This window comes from Manis pentadactyla, chromosome 2, assembly GCF_030020395.1.
Source record: "Manis pentadactyla isolate mManPen7 chromosome 2, mManPen7.hap1, whole genome shotgun sequence".
In the NCBI taxonomy this organism is placed as follows: domain Eukaryota; kingdom Metazoa; phylum Chordata; class Mammalia; order Pholidota; family Manidae; genus Manis; species Manis pentadactyla.
The window spans coordinates 107,407,712-107,428,530 of record NC_080020.1 but is presented as its reverse complement, the minus strand read 5'-3'; the positions used below and the strand labels follow the sequence as shown (position 1 = coordinate 107,428,530).

The 20,819-nt window shown below is 34.9% G+C and overlaps 1 protein-coding gene across 1 annotated transcript; it reads left to right on the top strand.

The window, feature by feature from the left end:
- The first annotated feature begins 1,723 nt into the window (after positions 1 to 1,723).
- Positions 1,724 to 20,712, top strand: CCDC152 (coiled-coil domain containing 152). Its single transcript, XM_036910897.2, has 8 exons — positions 1,724 to 1,810; positions 3,496 to 3,601; positions 7,285 to 7,353; positions 13,191 to 13,255; positions 15,842 to 15,944; positions 17,536 to 17,663; positions 19,529 to 19,612; positions 20,590 to 20,712. Exons 1-8 carry the CDS (start codon positions 1,724 to 1,726, stop codon positions 20,710 to 20,712), a joined length of 765 nt encoding a protein of 254 aa, XP_036766792.1.
- The last annotated feature ends 107 nt before the right edge of the window (positions 20,713 to 20,819 follow it).

Below are 20,819 nucleotides of genomic sequence, written 5' to 3'. Positions count from 1 at the left end.
AGTGATGGTTTGTGGGAGGCAAATTCCCTCAACTTTTGCTTGTCTGGGAATTGTTTAATCCCTCCTTCATGTTTAAATGATAATCATGCTGGATACACTATCCTTGGTTCAAGGCCCTTCTGTTTCATTGCATTATATATATCATGCCATTCTCTTCTGGCCTGTAAGTTTTCGGTTGAGAAGTCTGATGATAGCCTGATGGGTTTTCCTTTGTAGGTGACCTTTTTTCTCTCTCTGGCTGCCTTTAATACTCTGTCCTTGTCCTTGATCTTTGCCATTTTAATTATTATGTGTCTTGGTGTTGTCCTCTTTGAGTCCCTTCTGTTGGGAGTTCTGTGTGCTTCCGTGGTCTGAGCAATTATTTCCTCCCCCAGTTTGGGGAAGTTTTCAGCAGTTATTTCTTCAAAGACACTTTGTATCCCTTTTTCTCTCTTCTTCTTCTTCTGGTAACCCTATAATGCGGATATTGTTCCTTTTAGGTTGGTCACACAGTTCTCTTAATATTGCTTCATTTCTGGAGATCCTTTTATCTCTCTCTGCATCAGCTTCTATGCATTCCTGTTCTCTGGTTTCAGTTCCATTAATGGCCTCTTGCATCCCATCCATTTTGCTTTTAAGTCCTTCCAGAGATTGTTTTATTTCTGTAGTCTCCCTCTGTACTTGCTCCTTTAGCTCTTGCATATTTCTCTGCAGATCCATCAGCATGTTTATGATTTTTATTATTTTTTTTTCATTGTCTACTCTGGCTGCTCTAACGAAATATTGTGGGCTGGGTGGTTTAAACAATAGAAATTTATTTCTCACAGTTCTGGAGGCTGGGAAATCCAAAGTAAGGTGCCAATAGGGTTGGCATATGGTAAGGAGTCTCTCTTGGGTTACAGATGGCCACTTTCTCACTGTGTACTCATGTGGCCTTTCTTTACTGTGAGCACACGGAGAGAGAAAGCTCTCTCTCTCTCCCTCTTCTTATAATCCCACAGTCCCACTGGATTAAAGCCCCCCACCCTTATGACCTCATTTAACCTTAATCATCTCATAAGGACCCTATCTCCAAATACAGTTTGTTTGGAGCTTCAGTATATGAATTTGCAAGGTGGGGAGAGGAGACACAATTCAGGCCATAGCAATAAGCATGATACCAGGAAATACAGCAAAAAATATTTGTGGCATGGAAGTTAAATGTATTTTAAACATCTTAAATTGAGAATACCTATATTTAAAAGTCATACATAAGATTAAGTAATATATTTTAAGTCCCAGACATACTGATGGCAAGGAAATGAGCTTTGAACAGTGGCATCTCATTTTTTATATAATAGAAATAATTTCTACATATGCACATATCATTGCACTAACTTTTTTTATTGAAGTATCATTGATATACAATCTTATATTACTTTCAAGTATACAACACAATGATTCATCAGTTACCCATATTATTAAATCCTCACCCCCACTAGTACAGCTACTATCTGTCATCATTGCACTAATTTTAAATTTGTTTAGAGAAAACTTGGCTGGGATGAGTGGAAAGATGTGGAGAAGCCTAATGCATTTGACTATTGTTGATAAAGAGTATAACAAAAATTCTCTGAATGCAACAGAGTTCAAGTAGGTGCTCTGTGAGTGGAGTACAGAAACATTATTTGAGCTATTACAGTATTGTAGTACTTTAGATTTTATTTGTTTATTTTAATACTATTTACCCCTTACCTGTTTAGACATGAGTCGATGCAGCCAAGGATGTATGAAAAAAATGAGCAGTGTGAATCTTGACAAACTTATAAATGACTTCTCACATATAGAAAAGGTATGTAAAGAAAACAAACAGTTGTAATATATAAGAAAAAGTGAAACAGATTTTGCTAATGGAAGGAGGTGGGAAGTAAGAAAAAAGTACCAAAAAATGAGCAAAGTAAAGATAATGGAAATGTATTTTGCTAAGCTATTTCTCATTTTTTAAATCTGTATTTAAAATATAACTAGTTTGGGCCCCTTTGTACTAGTATATCGAAATATTTCTGGGGCAAGCAAACAAATAACTGATACACTTCGGCTGAAGTTAAAAGGAAAATACAAGTTTAAATGCCAAGTGTCCGGAAACCCAGGAATGGTTTAGAAAGCACTGAAGTATACTCACTCCTCAGTCTCTTACTGACTAAACACTATTTTTTTCAGTCTTTCCTATTCTATCAGATCCCTTTTCCTTCTCTGTCAAAAAGCAGACCCATTTTGAAGTCTGCTTCCCCAACTCTGGACTAACTACATGGTAGACCAAACCCCATAAGTATACATTAGGTTTTCCCCACCTCATCAGCCCCAGGTAAGAGAAGGAATAGCTGTTGAGAAAATATAGATGAATAAATTAAAGAGTTGGGGGTGGGTTTCTAAAGCAAGGGTAGGAAGGGGAACAATTACCACCCCTATTTTCTCTCCTTTTATCATTCTTCTCTATTCCTTCTTTTCCTCTGCATAATGTAGTATTGCCATAATAAAAAAATTTTCATGGCTGGGTATTTTGAGGTAACATGAGCTTTTTTAAAACAATACACGTGGGTTTTCTTAATCAAGTAGTTTTACCAAAAGAAGGGAGGAAAGGAGGGAGGGAAAACAAACACTGTTGGTGGGAGAAGATTTGGTGCAAAGTTTTTGGAGATCATTTGCAAATACTTATCATATTCTTGAGTATTTTAAATGAGAAAGATTGTTCATTTCTTGATGTGATAATGTTTTGTGACTATTTTTTAAGAATCTTATCTTTTAAAGATACGTATAGATGGTAATAGTTAGGGATGAATAATATAATGTCAGGGAGTTCCTTTGAGATAAATTAAGAGATTGTGAGGATAGGGAAGTGAGCAGAGGTATAGATGATACAAGACTGATTGTGAACTGATTTTTTCAGCTCTTTGAAGGGTATATGGTGACTATAATAATATTCACAAAGCTACCAAAGACATATGTTCAAGAATGTTTATTCATAGTCTGTAATCATAAAGAAGTTGTAACAACAGAAATTCTCCTCCATAGGGGACTAGTTAAATAAACTGCACTATATTCATAAATGAAACTCAATGTAGCTATTAAAAAGAATGAGGTGGACCTAGATGTGCTTACATAACATCATGGCCAAGATAATAGTGCAGTAGAACATTCAAGGAACAGAACAGAGTATAATATGATCTTTTCCTATAGTTGTATGGCCAGGAAATATTTTGGAAGCATATATAGGGAATTGTTAACCATAAGACTGAGGGTTGAATAATTGGAAAGAAGGGTTCAAGTGAGGCCATCTTTTTACTTTTTGTAACTGTTAGTCTGTTTTCATTTCTATCATGTAACTTGAAAATTTTAAAATAAATTAGGAAGTTAGCTTATTATGCCAGACTTAATTATTAGACTTTCAGGTATTAAATGGTTTGTATTTTCATTAGTCTTCATTAATAAAAAAAAAAAAAGCAGCATTGATTTGGTAATAATATGTTTCTTCCACAGAAAATGATAGAAACCAGTGGAAAGAACAGTGTATTGGATATGCATTTGGAAAAAACTAACAATTTATTAAAAGTAATGCAAACAAAGGAGATCGCTATTAAAGAAGGTTAGTTCTTTGCTGCCTTAAGAAATACTAATGAGAGTGATTTTTTGGTACAGCAGTGATTAATACTACACCATACATTTTTAAAATATTTGAAATTCACATAGAACTTTCCAGGCTATCATTTCCTTTTATCCTTAATATAGCTCTAAAGACAGATAGCACTAGTATCACTATTGCACCACAGTAATGAAGAAACATAGGATGAAAGAAGTTAAATAAACTCTCTGAGGCCATTCAGCTAAGAAATAGCAAATCCAAGGCTCAACCCAGGCCTTCAAAATCACAGAAAAAATGCACTTGAATTTCTGCCTCACATTTACACCAAGACATTTCAGATGGGTCAATATGTTTAGTGTTGAAAGGGGACTGTCTAGCCAGAAGGTGTCCCCTCACTTCTCCAGCACCCAGGCCATGTGTGCACTCACCTCCCAGCAGCCAGCCTGCCTCAGGCAACAGCCTCACTCCACCCACTCTGCAAGGCCGCTGGCTGGTGGGAGCCTGGGAACCAGCTCCAAGGCACAAATTCCAGGACTTATGCCCAGAGGGCCTCCAGCCCCAGGGCCTGGTAGTGCTGGAGCTCCCGTGCAACCCATACCCAGCATCAGGAGAAGGCCCAGGATGAAGAGAGGCAAAACTCCCTCAAGTTCTCCTGGAACTTTGAGAAATTACTGGTGCTCCCCTGCAGTGCATCTGTGCCCAACATCAAGGCCCTGTTTTCGCAGGGGCCCAGCTGTGCCTGGTATCCCTCTTACCCCTGCTGCTTGGAAGTCACAGTGCTGCCCTGTGGGGGGGTTTCATCCATAGTGGAGTTTACACTAAACATGCATGGAGGAATGCCTGATATCTAGGAATATTCTCCCAGGATGACCTCTGGGCCTATCCATCCCATTTCCCCTTTCCCAGACCAGTGCTCCTCTAAAGAACCAAGTGTTAGAGAAAAAAAAAGCTGTATACATATATTTCCCTGCTGTGTGCATTGAGAGGGCCTCATATCAACAACCCCAGTAGTTATTCCTAGCACTCAGCTTTTGGTTTCTAATAACCATTTACAATAAAAGGAACCAGTGTTCTTTAGAGAAATGGCTGATTCTAGGACTACGGCAGGAGATGTATAAGATGAGCCTGAAGCATCTTGTATTTAATATTTCATAATTATATAATAATTATGATAATATTAGCAGTTGTATTTAATATTTCCAATGTCTTGTGTTTAACATTTCATAATTATATAATTATAGTAATAAATATTATCAATTATATTTAATATTTCAAACATCTTGTTTAACATTTCATAATTATATAATATAGTATTATAATAATATTAACATAATTATATTTAATGTTGCCAACAGTTTTGTGAGGTAGATTTAACCACATTACTAATGATAGAACCTAAATTTGAGCTCAAAATAATCATTGGTTTACTAAATTATGTAGCATAAAACATAACTTAATATTCTGAGCTCTTGTTTTTAAAAATTTGATAGGATAGTATTCTCCCAGTTACATTGTAAAGTCCAAAGAAATGATACAATAGGTAAAGGTTTGCAAAGAGAATTAAAAGCCATTACTTTAAAATAACGAATGGTATTCCACCTTATGAGCAGTTCTTTATTGAGTCAGTTTCCTTTTAAAATAAAAATTAAAGTAAATAAAGTGTTGAGAGAGCCACCTTGTGTTCATATTTTGAAAGTACACATTTTTGATCCTCAGTATACTTTAAAGTTTCAGGGCTCTTTTTTCAATTTACTGATTACTGTGGTACCTTCAACTACTTACATCTCATGAAATACTGGATTCATCTGTCTTAAAGGCACAAATTCAAGTGATGGCAGATTCCATGCCTCCTTAATTTTATAATTGTAGCATCTAACACAGTAACAGACATGAAGTAAGTACTGTCAAATGTAATTTAACCATCAATCTATTACTGGCAAAAGCTTGGAGAGAAAAAAATGGAGATGGTGAGAACTGTGTCTAGGTAATGGGACACAGAGCTGGTGTGGGGAGGAGTGAAAATCACAATAGTAGAACCTTATATCTGCATAAAGCTTTTAACTTGTGCAAAATTCTTTCATTTATATTAGCATAGTTGAAGAAAGTACATTGAGACTAGTATAGGAACTCTTAACTGAAAGGTGAAGTTTTGCATTCTCCCCTCACAGTTATTTAGTCAATAAATAAAAACTATTGAACACCTACGAAATAGTCACCATGTTAGATGCAAGGAATATCAAATAAATAAGATAATGATCTTTACCAGAACACTTCACTATCTAGTTGGGGAAACCACAAATAGTTAAAATGCATCTTTGTAAATGGAGAAAAGAGAATAAGTACAAATAGTAGATGGGCGCAGAGAAGAGAAATAAGAACAACAACAATATTAAATATTTGTGAGTGAATTTTAAAAATATGTTTTCCCACTTGGCTGTCAGACAGTCCTCTATCTGAGAATCGTCTCATGTGTGAGGTAGAATGGGAGTTACCCATACTTTTATTTTGCAGTTGAGGAACATAAAGCTCAAAAGTAGCTTATCCAGGTGTCATAGCTAGAAAGTGAAGAAGAGGGAACTTTAATCTAGTTCCTCTGACTCCAACTTTCATGGTTTCATCAGCATATCCTATAATTCCTGAGGAAGTATTGGATAGCGGATTAAGAGCACAGGATTTGAAATGAGAAAAACCTATGTACAAGTCTATACCTTCTTCCATTTACTAACTTGACAAGTAACCAAACCTCTATGGATAACTTCCTCCTTTTGTAAAATCAGGATTGATGACACCTACTTCTCAGTATCATTTTGAATACTAATTGAGGTAATGTTTATAAGGCACTTAGTGTAATGCCTAGCAGAGTAAACATTCAAGAAATGGTACTATTATTATATCTAGACAACTTTTGAATATTAGATACAAATGTTATATTTAATATTTAACCAACAAAACAGATGCCCAGTTAGAATGGAAGCTAGTCGGTATGTCATCCTGGTGCATACTGGTGTTGAATGTCATTGAGGATCTCTAAAACTGAAGTAAAGAGAATAAGGCTCAATATTTATTAGCTGTCAGTCCAAGCACATAAAGATGAAATTGTCCATAAACTTTAAACAATTACATTTCCTTTTGAAAATATTAAGTTACTCCTTTATGAAGTTTGCATCATTACATAGTTAGCTAGTGCAATTGTAAATTTAAACTAGTACAACTTAAATTAGTTAAGGTTTTCCTAACCTTATAATAAAAATGTGATAGCAATAACTACTAGAGAGCATGATGCACACCAGTTCTGGCCCTCTATCTTTGAATAAAACTTTATGTACCTTGACTCTTTCCCCAAGATGTTCTTTCTTATAAAACTTGCATGGATGCACTCTTCATAGTTTCCCAGACATGCCCAACTATGCCTCATTTCCAGGACAGATATTACTAAGGCACATAGCAGAAACCCTCCTCCTATACTGGATTTATTGTCTTAGAAAACACGTTACTAATTCCTGGAATGCATTTGAGTTAAAGGCTGATTGAAAAGTATTTATTGTACAATTTACTTTGCGATGCCTGGTTACTTTATTAAGATCTCATAATTGTCAATTAAATGTTATTTTAAGTATTTAAACTTTGAAAGAATAATCCCCAAATGAAAGCAAATAATCTTCAAGTAAATTTCTTTTATGTTTTAGAATGTACTGCTCTTAATAGTATGATAAAAGGGTTACAACAGACCATTGAATATCAACATAATTTGAAAGGTAAGTTAGAAAAAAAGTTTAAAAAAATAGGTATTTGAGTATCTTTAAAAATAGAGAGCTTACATCTTTTACAAGTTTCCTTTGATCTGGTCTTGTTAAATTATTTATTATGAAATAAGAAATGCCATGCTGAACAGGACGATTCAGTCATATTCTGACAGGGATATCAGGGGATATTTTATAATCAGTTATTCTAATTCTCTGTGTTACTTCCAGAAGTTTACAAGTGTGTTTATTCTCAATAGTACTCATGGTGTTTAATAGCCCTGTATTCAGCTTTGAAGAATGGGTGTTTACTAGTAGTTACATCATGAATACTCTATTCGAACTACAGTGATAGTTTACTATGTAATTTTTTTGTCATAGACTAAGGCTGTGTTTGTATAAATGAAGCCATCATACTCAGCTTATCTTGTTTTTGCCTGCCACGCTAACCCAATAGGCTATATTGACAAGACAAAGAAACCATATGTTTTGTCCTGTTCTGGTTTAGCTACAGTGTAGTGTTTTTGTGGGCTTTTCCTCTACTATATTGGAGATTAGACTAAATTGCCTTTAAGGTCCCTTCCAACATAAAACTCACATCAAAAAAGAATTTGTTATCAAAGTCCTCTGCTTTTATCATTAACTACTTATGTAGGTGAGATAAAATAGTGATCTATTTATAAAATCTGCTGTTTATTTGATTTGGTATGTCATTCCTTACTGTCTTTCTAATGTTCTAATAAGACTTATCTTTTTTTAAGAATTACTATTAGTTCTTGCTTTTCCCCCATTGCTTTACCTTAAAATATTTACTTAAGTATTAATTAAACAAATATAGAAACTGTATTAGAAAGTTTCACACTTAAAATGGCAAACAGCATCTGCAGTACAGAAAGGATTCATCAATACACCACTAAAAGCTGCTCCAAAGATTAAGGGTAATAGATGGGGAACCATACCAGTCCCATTGCCTTTTCTTTCGGCTAATTCCTGCACACTTCTGATCCCCATATGTCCCACAAATTTTTCACTTTACTTGGTTCTATCATTTTGCTCAATTTTTGCCCAGCATTTGATCCCCATCCCATCCCTGGTTTGGGCTTTCATTTTCCCATCTTAATACTGATGGCTAAGAACATTTCCCTTCTCTGTGACTAAATACAACACGTAGCTGCATTAAAAAATATGTGATTGTATATAATCCTGTACAGTCCTCTATTCTAGGAGTCAAATGGTATTTAATTAACTCTTCCCAGGATTTTGATCAAGTAAAATATGTACCAGAAATTAGTTACATACTGTGAAGTCCCAGAAAGTCAATTATAATTCAACAATGAATATATTAAACATTATTTCTTTATAAAAGGATATCAAGTATTGACCAGTAGTCAAGAACACCATCTTTTCACAGATAGAGTTGTACAAATTTTTAAATAGCCATTTCTGAAATGGATATTCTATGGTGTTTCTCAGGAAAAAGTAGAGATTCATTGATTTCATTTTTCCATTTTTACAGGCCTTGGTTTGGGCAAAGTGATATATGTGAACTACCTGTTTTTCACCTCTTTAATCCATTTGACTGTCAAGATTATATGGTTAATTTGCTTATTTAGGCTACAGAGTAGTTACAAATGTTTGCCTTCCCAAAAGTTATTTTCTCTTCTTCATAGAAACCTGAATTTTTTTCTGACATTCATTCTTCATCCACTCAATCATATGCCTCAGGGGAAGCTAATTTCACCCCAGCTCCAAGGGAGGATTTCTGGAATAATCATTTCCCTCTTTCCCAAAAGATGGACTGTTGGTCGAAGATTGTTGAGAAATCTGTATATGATGCTTGAAATTGTTGCAGACTTCTTGCTTCCAGCCTGAAAATTATGACAGCATTGAAGATAGCAGGAAGAAGAGACTAAAAAGGATGTGGTTTCTTCATAACGTTATTTAGCTGGTGAATCAATTTTCCTCTAGGCTTGAGAGTTTCTTCAGCTACTATAAGAGAAACAGTTACCTCCCTTTACTCTTATCCATTTATCTTTTCATGGGGGCTTATAGGCTGTGTAAAATATAATCCATTGAGATATAGGAAGAAAACATTGGAATTTCTGTTTACATTTATTTATATCTAAAAATCAAGACAAAAATCTGTTGAAAATTTAATAATGGAATGTTATTCCTTACTGCCTGTATATCAGTTATGTGTTATTCAAGGTACACATATTCCTCTTCTCCCAAGAACAGTAGGAGTACTAAAGACTGAATAGTGGCATCTGTATTTTTTTCTCCAATCTCAGTGTATGACAAGGAGCATTAAAAGGAAACTAAAAAACAAAACCTATAAATAAAGCTAGATACATAATTTCCAGGGCCCAGCACAAAATGAAAATGTGGGGCCTCGTGTTCTAAAAGCAGGAAAAAAGTAATAGGAAATGTTCTGAAATAAAATATAAAGCTTTTTCCTTTCTTCTGTCATCTCTCTCCACTTATCAGGGGTTTTTGTTTGCTGTTTAATGTTGCTTTAAGTAAAAACAAAACTTTTAATTTAATTATGAGCATGAATTTTACCATTCATCTTTCTATTGTGTCCAGTTTTAGATGTAGAGATAACAGCATTTAACCCATGTGTGGAATCACAGTATACAATTAATATTTCATAGCTTGTACATGCATGTGTATTTCATTCTTACCAGAATAAAACTACCTAAACCATTTTTATTCATTTTACTTCTTCATATATGCACATTCTACCAATACTCTATACCTTCAACTTACTGATGAGTGGAGAAAGACTGAAAGGAAAAGAAACGTTACATTTTCCTCTTTCCCTTTCCTTCTATTGTTGTCATTTTCAGCATAATTGGTTGGCTAATAAAGGAAAGTAATAAAGAAAGGATATGATAGAGTTTTTGGTCATTCATGTTTCTTAGAATGCCATGCTTTCTTTTGTTAATGAAGCAAGTTCTAGTTCAAAGGGAAAATGTAGCCTCTCAGATCTCTCAGGGCTCTTGCTTACTTAGCTGTAAATGGAATGTGTTTACCTTGTCCTTGTACTTGTACCTATGAGTCTTGCTGAACTCCCAAGCATTGTGACTGCACCAGAATTCTGTTTGTGGGGCATGGCAAATGCTGTGTATGAACAGGGTGGTAAGGAACAGTAGACAGGAGTATTGCTCATATCTTCTCTGCTCACGTTCATGCTCCATTGTCCCGTTGGAATTTACTTACAAATATAAGTTCAAAGACAAAATTATTAAGAATCTCAAGACTTTGATAGCAAAGTATTAAACCATGCATGGCACCCTGTGCAGCTGCACAGACTACACACTCTTAGAGCTGGCCCTGCCTGTACAGGAGCAGGAAAAGAGTTGAGTAGATACTTTGGTCAGAAGCCTAAGGAGTAGTTACTTCAGTGTAGCATAAGGGTTAACTCTAAATTCTTTAGAAACTGAGGCAAAAAAATTTCATCATTTATTTAACTATCAATACATGATTCTTCTAAGATAAAATAAAAATACTCAGTTTATTAAAAGGCAAAAACTTCTACAGGGTCTGAGTAAATGTCACTTGAGGATGATAATTTAAATCCACACAGCTTTTCTTCAGGCAACCAAGTAAGAGCCTTTAATGTAAAAATATCTAGTTCACAATGGAATGAAATTACAATAATGCTAAGCATCCAGTCATCAATGATACCAAAGAAAGCCAACTCACTAGAAGTATTTAATGAATTTCAAGACAATGCTGCTTAAGTACGTTCCTCCCTGTTTGATACCAAAGGAGAATAACCAATTTTAGAAAAATATGTTGCAAAATTATTAGTGTCCAAGAGAATAAAATATATTTTGGCAAGGTCAGAGAATGACTTGAAATCGGTAACTGGGACCCAAGATTTTTTAAAAATTTTAAGTGAAATTCTCACCCATTCTAAAGAGAGCTGCTAACATGTTTTCAGAAGTTGAGGTGAATCCAGACTCTCCATTATATTAGCCCACAGAAGCAATTCACACCTATCAGAGAGAAAACTGGAACCCCAGAAGTTATTTAGAGAATCTCTCCCCATTCCCTGTCCCCAATCCCAAAGCTAGACAGGGAAGAATAATTAAAGCAGAAACTAAGACTCTTTCCCCACTTCTGTTGAGTCCTACAAAGCACAGATCTAGACAGTGATAAAGGTTATGAAAACTTCAAAATTTGAAATAGGAGATTAGAGTTTTAAACTGATCTGGATGTTTAGAAATGGAAATCACTGCAGAGTTTTTTAGCTTGCCCAAAATGTCATTAAATTATTGGAGACTCAGAGAAGAAGGGAAATTCAACATAGCACTGTTGAATATACTGATAGGGAAGGGTTGTGGCAGGAAGCTTTTCATTTTATATCACATGGAATTTGAATTGATCAAAAACCACAATAATAAAATAGAATAAAAACAATGCTAATCTATCATATAAAAGTTAAATGGTACACAGACAAAAAAAACAGTCTGCCCCAATTGTGGCCAGCTCGCTCAACCTCAAAACCAAAGAGAAAAAAACAGAATAATTGACCATTTATATTGAGCCCATTTCCCCTGAACTATAGTCTTATAACTACTAACTTTACAATCTAATGGAATTTTGGAGAAACTATTTTTTAAATGAAGTACAATTTGCATACTGTTAAACACACAGATCTTAAGTGTACAGTACATTGAGTTTTGATTATTTCAGACATTCATATAACCTAATCTTTTACTGATACATCAAATATTTCCATACCCATAGAAAGAACTTTCATGCCCCCTCCCCACAGGTAAACATGTAGTGGTTTCTTTCAACATAAAGTAACTTTGCCCACTCTAGAGGTTCATATAAATGGCAGTATACATTTTGTTCTCTTACCTCTAACTTCTTTTCCTCAGGATAATTACTATGAGATATATTCATGTTGTTGAGTGTATCAGTAATTCATTCTCTCTTATTCCATTGTATGAATATACCATAATTCAATTACCCTTCATCTGTTAATGGTCATTAGGGTTTTTTCCAATTCTTGGCTATTGTGAACAGATCTGCTAGGAACATCTATATACAGTCTTTGAGTGAATTTTTGGATCATCAGATAGATCATGTCCAGCTATCAAGAAAAATACCATAATGCCTACTAAAAGGCAAAAAACAAAATTTGAAGAGACAAAGTAAGCATCAGAACCAGACTAGGCAGAGGTGTTGGAATTACCACACTGGGAATTTAAAATAATGATTCATATGCTAAGGGCCCTAATGGATAAAGTAGGCAGCTTGCAAGAACAGATAGGCAATGTAAACAGAGAGATGGAACCCCTAAGAACCAAAAGAAGTTGTGGAGATCAAAAACATTGTTAAGGAATGAAGAATGTGGTCTTATTATACACCATGACAAAGTGGGATTTATTTCATGTGTGCAAGACTGATTCAACACTGGATAATCAATTAAGGTAATCTAGCACATCAGCAGACTAAAAAAGAAAAATCACATTATCATGTCAGTAAAGTACAGAAAAAGTATTTGACAAAATCCAACACCAAATCAAGATTTTAAGTGGACTTAGGCTTTTCTTACACAGGCCTAGTGTTTCAGGCACACTGCTATTAAGAGCAATTTTCATAACATATCATAACTACTTACACATCTGTCTCACCACTAGGCTTTAAATTGTTTGAAAAACAATGATTTTTGTTTGTTTCAGTATTCCCAGTGTCATGAACAGAACGTGGTTTGTGGTAGATGCTGTATGTGTTGAATGTATACATGAATGGAAACTTGAAATGCTAAACATATTCCCATATTAATTGAAAAATACTATTTATTAGGATGCTCTTTGATGATTTTTATACAGGTGAAAATGAACAGTTAAAAAGAGATGCTGATGTTATGAAAGAAAAGTTAAAATCTTATGAACAGGTGAGTTTATGTATTTTTTTAATCAATCAAATCCTTGTAGAGCATTTAGAAAAATTAGGGAAAAAACTTCTTTTCAATAATAAAGACAGCCAAAAGTTATAGAGTAATATACACATGTGTGCAGAATTTTTAATAAACAAAAAATTTTAATAATATAAGTTTTGAGGACCCTAGTCTTTTTGCAGATCATAGTGTACCATGTATCACTTCTATTAGTTTTCCTTTCTACCAAAAAGAGATGCAACTATTTTGCTACATATTTTCTTAATTATGTTAATAGGGTTTTTCCTCTGGAGTACACTCTCTTAATTAGCACTTTAAAACTTTTTTTACTATAAAGTAATAAGTCTTTAATCTTTATGATTTGAGTAACCTGTTGTAATTTTATTGCACCATCCAAATGAAGGGGCCATTTTATGTGAATCACCAGTTAATTCTCTCCCAAGATCCACCATACCCTCTGCTATTTTTCTGCTCTCCTATGGGAACAGCATAGTGATAGCAATTATAGAACATACAACACAGTGCCTAGAACATAAAAAGTATTCAAATAAATGTCAGTTCCCACCCACTGTGGCCAATCTAAGATTAACAAAATTCAAGTTGTATTTGTATCAAGCTAAGAACTTCAACTTGGAGGATCATCTCTAAATTCAGTCTTGTTCCTCACTTGAGGAGCATCTGAAGAAACACAGGCTAATCCTAAAACCCTGCCAGGGTTTCTGGGTAATATTCAGGAGTAATGAATAGCATCTGGCTGTGCTCTTAGAAAATTCAGCTTCTCATCACCAACTTTGAGATAATTTTAAATATTCTCTGGAGTGTATCCTACACTTTATTTTTCCTCTCCTTTATCCCTCTCCTTTGTTCTTTCTTACTCTTTGCCTCCAGAGCTCAACAACAAATGACAAAGTTAGTGTGTAATAATGACAGGGAGAAGGGGAGGAGATTTTTGCCTCATTTCTCTTCTAAAATGTCAAGCCATAGAATACTGTTTTGTCTAGAATACTATAGGAATTTTCAGAAGGGTGGGAATTGAAGAGAAAACACCACAACCCAAGATTCTGACATTAATTAGCTGGTATCCAAAGCAAACTACAGAGGAACTCATTCCAGTGAGAATTATCTAGTACAAAAAAACCTCCAGGCACATCAAAACATGTGGAGAACCACTCCCTAGAAACAAACTCAGGAGGTATTGGCCATATTTGTGGGACTGGGAGAGGTTATAACTTGTACACAGAAAATCCTTAAGCTTTTTATAAAAACAAAAATACAACCAGAGGCTATGCCTTGAAATTTAAAGTTCTCAGAAGGCAAATGAAAAGGCAGCCAGGAATAACTTGTTGGGACTTGGTCCCCTTAGAAAGAGGAAGGGATTGGATCCCATAGGGCTGGCACAGGCTAGAGTGGGGTGGAGGAACCTTCTGAGACACAGCCTGGCCCCAGGCTGTTGCCTTGCACATAAATAGTACCAGTAGGAATTCAGACTATATCCAAACCAGTGAATCTTGACCTTTGTTTTCCTCTTCAACACTACCGAGTATCTATTACAAACTGTGAGCCCTCTCAGAAAAATGCTCAACAGTACACACACATATGCTAGTGTATAATTTTCATACAATGTCAGAAAGCCAGTGGATCATCAAAAGCCTATATCCTCGGTCTATGCTAAGAACTCTGATATAAATAATTCTTATTGGCACTCTAATTCATTCAAGTATAAATCAAGAGATAAACACTAGGAGTTGGGAATACGACAATGAGTAAACACCAAGCCTCAGCTTTTATATTTAGAGGCTTTCCTTGATCTCTTGCCTTCATTACTGTCTCTTTCTTACTGTCCTACTTCCCTTTTATTCTTCCTGCTTTCCTTTTCTTCTGCCTCTATCTTAGGCCTGCAAGTGTTTTCTTTTTGAAGGAACATACCTCTGGGAAGTTTGTAAATTTTTATCTTAGAGGCTTTCTCTTCCAACACCTCTCTCAATGTCTCCGTATTAGCATAATAAACAGTGTCTATGCATCAATAACCTAAGAAACTAATCCCAGGCACCTGTTGAACACTTCTCAAATTCCAAACCCATCTTTCTTTAGCCTCCTCCTTATAAAGCTAACCTTACCATGGGTAATGCTTAACTTTCTTCTAGGTATTAGGGGTGTTTATATAAATTTTCAGAAACAGTACTTCAGCCCACATCAAAGGGATTCATCCTTCCTTAGGTTAAGCTTGCTGGCTATCAAACAGTACCTACCGTTGGCTCTAAAGTATAGTTTTGGCTTTTATTGGACATATTTTAATGCTATCATATCATTTACTCACACAAATAAAATACTCTGAGATCTATGCTAAACACTGGTGATGAGTATTCAGAAAACAAAGATACTGTCTCTAGATGATCTCTTCCTGGGACCAGAAATTGGTCCTTTTCAGAGCTAATTAGTCAAACAATGAACAATATCTTTCCCCTCTAGATATGATTACATATCAAAAACTAATATAAACTTGGAGAATTTCACCTTTCTAATTAATCAAAATCTCTATATACATATTTAAATCGAGGAATAAGTATATATTTTAATCTTTAGGAATATAAGAATAATATTGCCAAACTCATGACTGAAATGAAAATCAAAGAGGGGGGATATAAGAAAGAAATAAGGAAACTTTACCAGGATATGCAGGAAAAAGGTAAGCTTTTTATTCTTAGTTTACTGAATTTTAAGACATCATAAAATAATGTAAGTACCTATATAAACTTTTTTCAGTAATTTCCAGTATTAGTGAATGAACATTGCCTTGATGATTTAAAAATTTTGTACCATTCTATATATTTGTATGACATAAATTACAACAGTTCCATATTGGATTCATGATGTTTCCACTTAAGATTATTTAATATGAAATAGTTAATATCCTTAGAAAATTAATTAAAAATGTATAATTAATAACTTTCACATTTATATACTCAGCATATTGAATATAATTTCAGTAATGAAATTTTTTTTCTTTGGTAAAGCAGGTCTCATGAACTTATGTTGAGGGTTAACTGGTTTCCTAAATGTATGAGCCCATATTTATGCACACTGTTTGCAAAAATTAACAAGACGAATGATAGGTCTGAATGTAAGCCTACATCTATAAAACTGCTAAAAGTAAGCAGAGAAGAATATCTTCATGACTTTGAGTTAACCACAAGTTCTTGGAAAGAAAGAAAAAGCACAAACAATAAAGGAAAATAATTCTAAATTGAACTTCATAAAAATTATTAACTTCTGTCCTTCAACACTATTAAGTACTAGGCCATAATCTAAATCCTGAATATGGATAATGTTCATCAGTGAAGATGGGAACAAGAGCCTCCTGGCAGAAAGAAAACAAAAGCCAAGACATAGAGAAGGAGACATAGGACAAGCTAGGGAATAGTAGTCCATTCTTGCCTTTTTCTTGTGTTATACGAAAAGATTCAGCAAGGGAAAGACCAAAGTGTGGCTGGGGCTGGATGTTTTGACCCCTTCAATTGTCAGGGTAAGGAAATAGAAGAGATTAAAGGTTTTTGAGAAGGTGACGGCCATACTTAAAGGTTTGCTTTAGGAAGACTAGCCTGACCACAGTATGTAGGTGGTAGAAACTGCTAACAGAGAATCTAGACACAATCCAAATGAGGAGAAAAGAGGCATAAAATCAAGTAAGTAGTGAATTACTCATGGGTGGAAGTCCCTTATTTGTGGGGTTTGTGGACTAATTGACTCTTCTCTCTCTAAAATCAAAGATTTCCTTGAGGATCCCATTAATAGGAATTAATAGGGGTAAGAAATTTGGGAAAGAGGAAATCTGCTGAAGTATAGCGACATGATGGGAATAAAAGAGGCACAATCAAATGGAATAGAGTATAGTAGGGGCTTGACGTAATTCTAGAATCATCTATTAATTTGGAGCCATCTAATCTATACTTAGCAACCCAGGCTTTGTGTCCTTCTTTAATCACTAAATCTCCTATTTATTTTCTCTCACTGAAATATGTATGTATATATATAGCATTGATGTTTAAGATTGCAAATTGGTTTATTCATTCTCAAGTGTTTGATGGGTGACTTGTGCGTTTCAAACATTTTGCGAAAGTTTGTCAAAAATATAGAAGCTACCCTGCACATAAACAGGTTTTAAAAATTATATTTTTATTAATGAAATTTACTTATGGATTGTTTAAAATGCTAAAGAAATGTAAGCTTGTAAGATTTTTGAAGTGTTAAGATGAATTCCTCTGATTTATTTTATTCAGTTGTAATAAACGAAGAAAAGCATAAAGAACTGATAGAGAAAAAAGAAGTGGAAATTTCCGAGTTAAATGCAAAGTTAAGAACTCAAGAAAAGGCAAAGCAAAATGAAATAATCAGACTACAGCTAGAGGCAAGTGTTTAAGGGTCTGTTAAATTTGAGGCTGCGTCTCTTAGTCTAGACCATATTTAGATTATCTTTTATCACAGTGAGAAAAATTCCAGGAGTAGAAACAATTCTGTCAAGAGGTCTTCCCAACCGCTCATTCTCTGTCCCCTGCATTTCTCAAGTCCCACTCAACTACTGGCTACGCTGCCTTGCAGCACTTAGCCTGAAGGTGGGACTCTTCAGCCATTCAAAAGGACCTAGTTTCTAGTGAGGGTACTGTTTCCCCTGAAATAGGGAACAGATGACTGAAGATTACCTTCATTTGTAGCTGAGTCTCAGCAGCTTCATAGGACTCCCCTTCCAGCAGTGGGGAGTGTTTATGAGCCTTAACATTTCTCTCTCCTCAGCAGAAATTATGAACATGGTGAACCAACTAGAAATTCCTTTTGTTTTGAGATTAAAAAAAAAAAAGACAAACTTCTCCCTAATAAAAGTGTGTGAAATACATATCATAGGGGCAAAGCAGATATTTGAAAATTTTTTAACAGGTCTGCAAATAGGGTATCTCAAAGGCTGATGTTCCAGTTCTTGGCTCTAAAGTCCTTTCAGCAGGTTGTAGAACAGATGTTGGAATCTCAGAGATACTGATATTTTGACAGTATATTTGTCCTTTAAGTTTTTTTTCTGGCTTCTACCAATCTCACTTTCCATCACTCTTCCATTGCTTTCCCCCAGCCTGACTCTCACTTACCTTATGTTCACTGGCTTAATTCAGATAGCTTAATATTCACATTTCTGAATATTTGGTGTGCCTGGAGTGTCTGATGAGGTACAGTGTTGCAGACTATACAATCATTGAACAAAAGGGGACCAGCGTTATTTGAGAGGCTCTTTGCAGCTCCTGCCATGTGGTCGGGTGCATGCACGAGCCACAGAGGGCTGGATGGCCGGCTGAGACACAAAAAACCGTGATTTGGGATCTACCTTCGGCTTCTAATTTACTGATTGGAAGTATACATTTTGTTTGCCATTCTGCCCTGTCACTGGTCCAGCCCAACTCTGTTGTTTGACTGATACACAGAACTCTTTGCTATCTGTCTTCGTTGAAACTATCCATTTCTCTCTCCAAACCAGGACGCAATCTCAGGGAGTTTGTGTCACATCCACAGAGAGGCTACACTAAACTCAACCTGAAAGGGAAGAATTATAATGGAAGATTATGCACAAAATATAATCTATCAGAATGGCCTATGAGAATTTTTTTAACTGGATTCTGTTTAATGTCAAACCAGCATGAGTTCAAATTAAGTCAACAAAACCATATCCAAATTCTACTACTCAGCCTCAAAGTTTCTACACAAGAGCATATGAGTTTTTCTCCCATGACTGTTGATCATACTACATTTTCTTTACAAAAGCACACTCATAATAACATAAAAATATTTTTAACTATCTTTAGAGGACTAGATCCTCAGCACTGGTTAACTAGATCCTTCACCCTGCATGATAGAGTCACTTTATACTGAGAAAAAGATAATGCTGACCCCATCCCAGAATCTCTAAAGTAGTGCTCTAGAGTTACCTAATATTTACTAACAATATACTTGGTACTTCTGAAAATCTCCTCACAAACTGTACTAGACCATACTTTTAGAGTTTCTTTAAAACAATAATTTCAACTTGCAGTCAGAGTCAATCTTATTTGGGTGTTCTTTGCTCTTTCTTAAAAATTTTTTCTTTAAGAAAGACTCCTCTATCTGTTATACAGAGAATGACTTAAGTTACAGATTATATGTCAAAATTATTAGATTGTACTTATATTTATAGAAACAATTGTTTCTATATGCTGAACTAAAATGTTCTCAGTAACTTTATTTTTAAACTTTCAGTTTGATACCAAACTAGCAAGAATTCAAAATAAATCAAAATCATATCCAGATTCTACTGTTTCGCCACAGAGTATCTACAGAAGGGTATGTGTTTTTTCCATGACTGTTGCTTAAGAAAATTAATTTTCTTAGTAAATTTCTATAACAGTTATCTAATATTTACTAACAATATACCTAACAGTTTTTCTTAAAATATATTACAAAAGCAGAAAGGTACTCGATTTTGGATAATCTTCACTTCCAATTTAAACTTGTAAATCTCAGTAGTAAATTAAAACACTAGGGAAGTCTTCTGACTCTTTGGACCATCCAAGGAATTCCACAGTGTATTTTTAAATAAGACTGACTTATTTAGAAATAAGATTTCTAAGGCTTCATTAATTCTGGGGGTCTCAAAATGGCCACCCATGAAAACTTAAATTTTCAAACTATATACCGTCTGTTAATTAACTTAAAAGCTAAACAGTTGGCATCTGCATTCCTGCAGAAAGGTAAGCAAGAATGTTTGCCCTCCTGCTTAATATCCTTCTGTGCAAGGATGTATTGTCAGCCCCGCCCCCACTCTTTCCTCTGCATCATGTCTATGTAAATGAAGTGTACCTGCTTTGAAGTTTTGTCTTCCCCTGCCTGTCTCCTAAAGATATAAAACCTTTGTATGGTTTGGACCCTTTGGAGCCTATCTCCTATTCTACCTGTAGGAGTGAGATCTTCCTGGGCCTGTGTCCTCAGTTTGGTTCCAATAAAACCATCTTTATTTTGAAGGTGATTTTAATGAACTTCTCATCAACGAACTCCTCCTTTGTATGGCTTATACCTTCAGGCTAGATAGGGAGAAAGGAACAAACCAAAACAAACAGTGCTAATGTATGTTTTTGTATTGTTACACCATTTTTACCATGTTAAATCCCACAAAAATAAAATCAGAAACCTTTCAAAATAAGCTGTCTTTTTTAAAACCTGCTTAAACCAGAAGTATAGTTTTTGTTGTTGTCTTGTTCTTCCTTGTACTTAATCTCAGTATTTTTGAATTGCAATAACAAACTTTTATCTCCTTCGTTTAGAAGCTTCAACATCTTCAAGAAGAAAAGGACAAGGAGATTACAGTTCTTCGTAATACCATTCGTGACTTAGAGCAACGCATCTCTGTTGGCAAAGATCCTCACCGTAAGCGTAGACGGTTTTGAGTATAGCAGTATATTCACCCACTGCTGTTTAATTTCTTTAAAAGCAGAATTTTCTTCAAAAGTGAATTTCTAAAAAATCAACTTCTATTGTCAAAATATACTGCCTA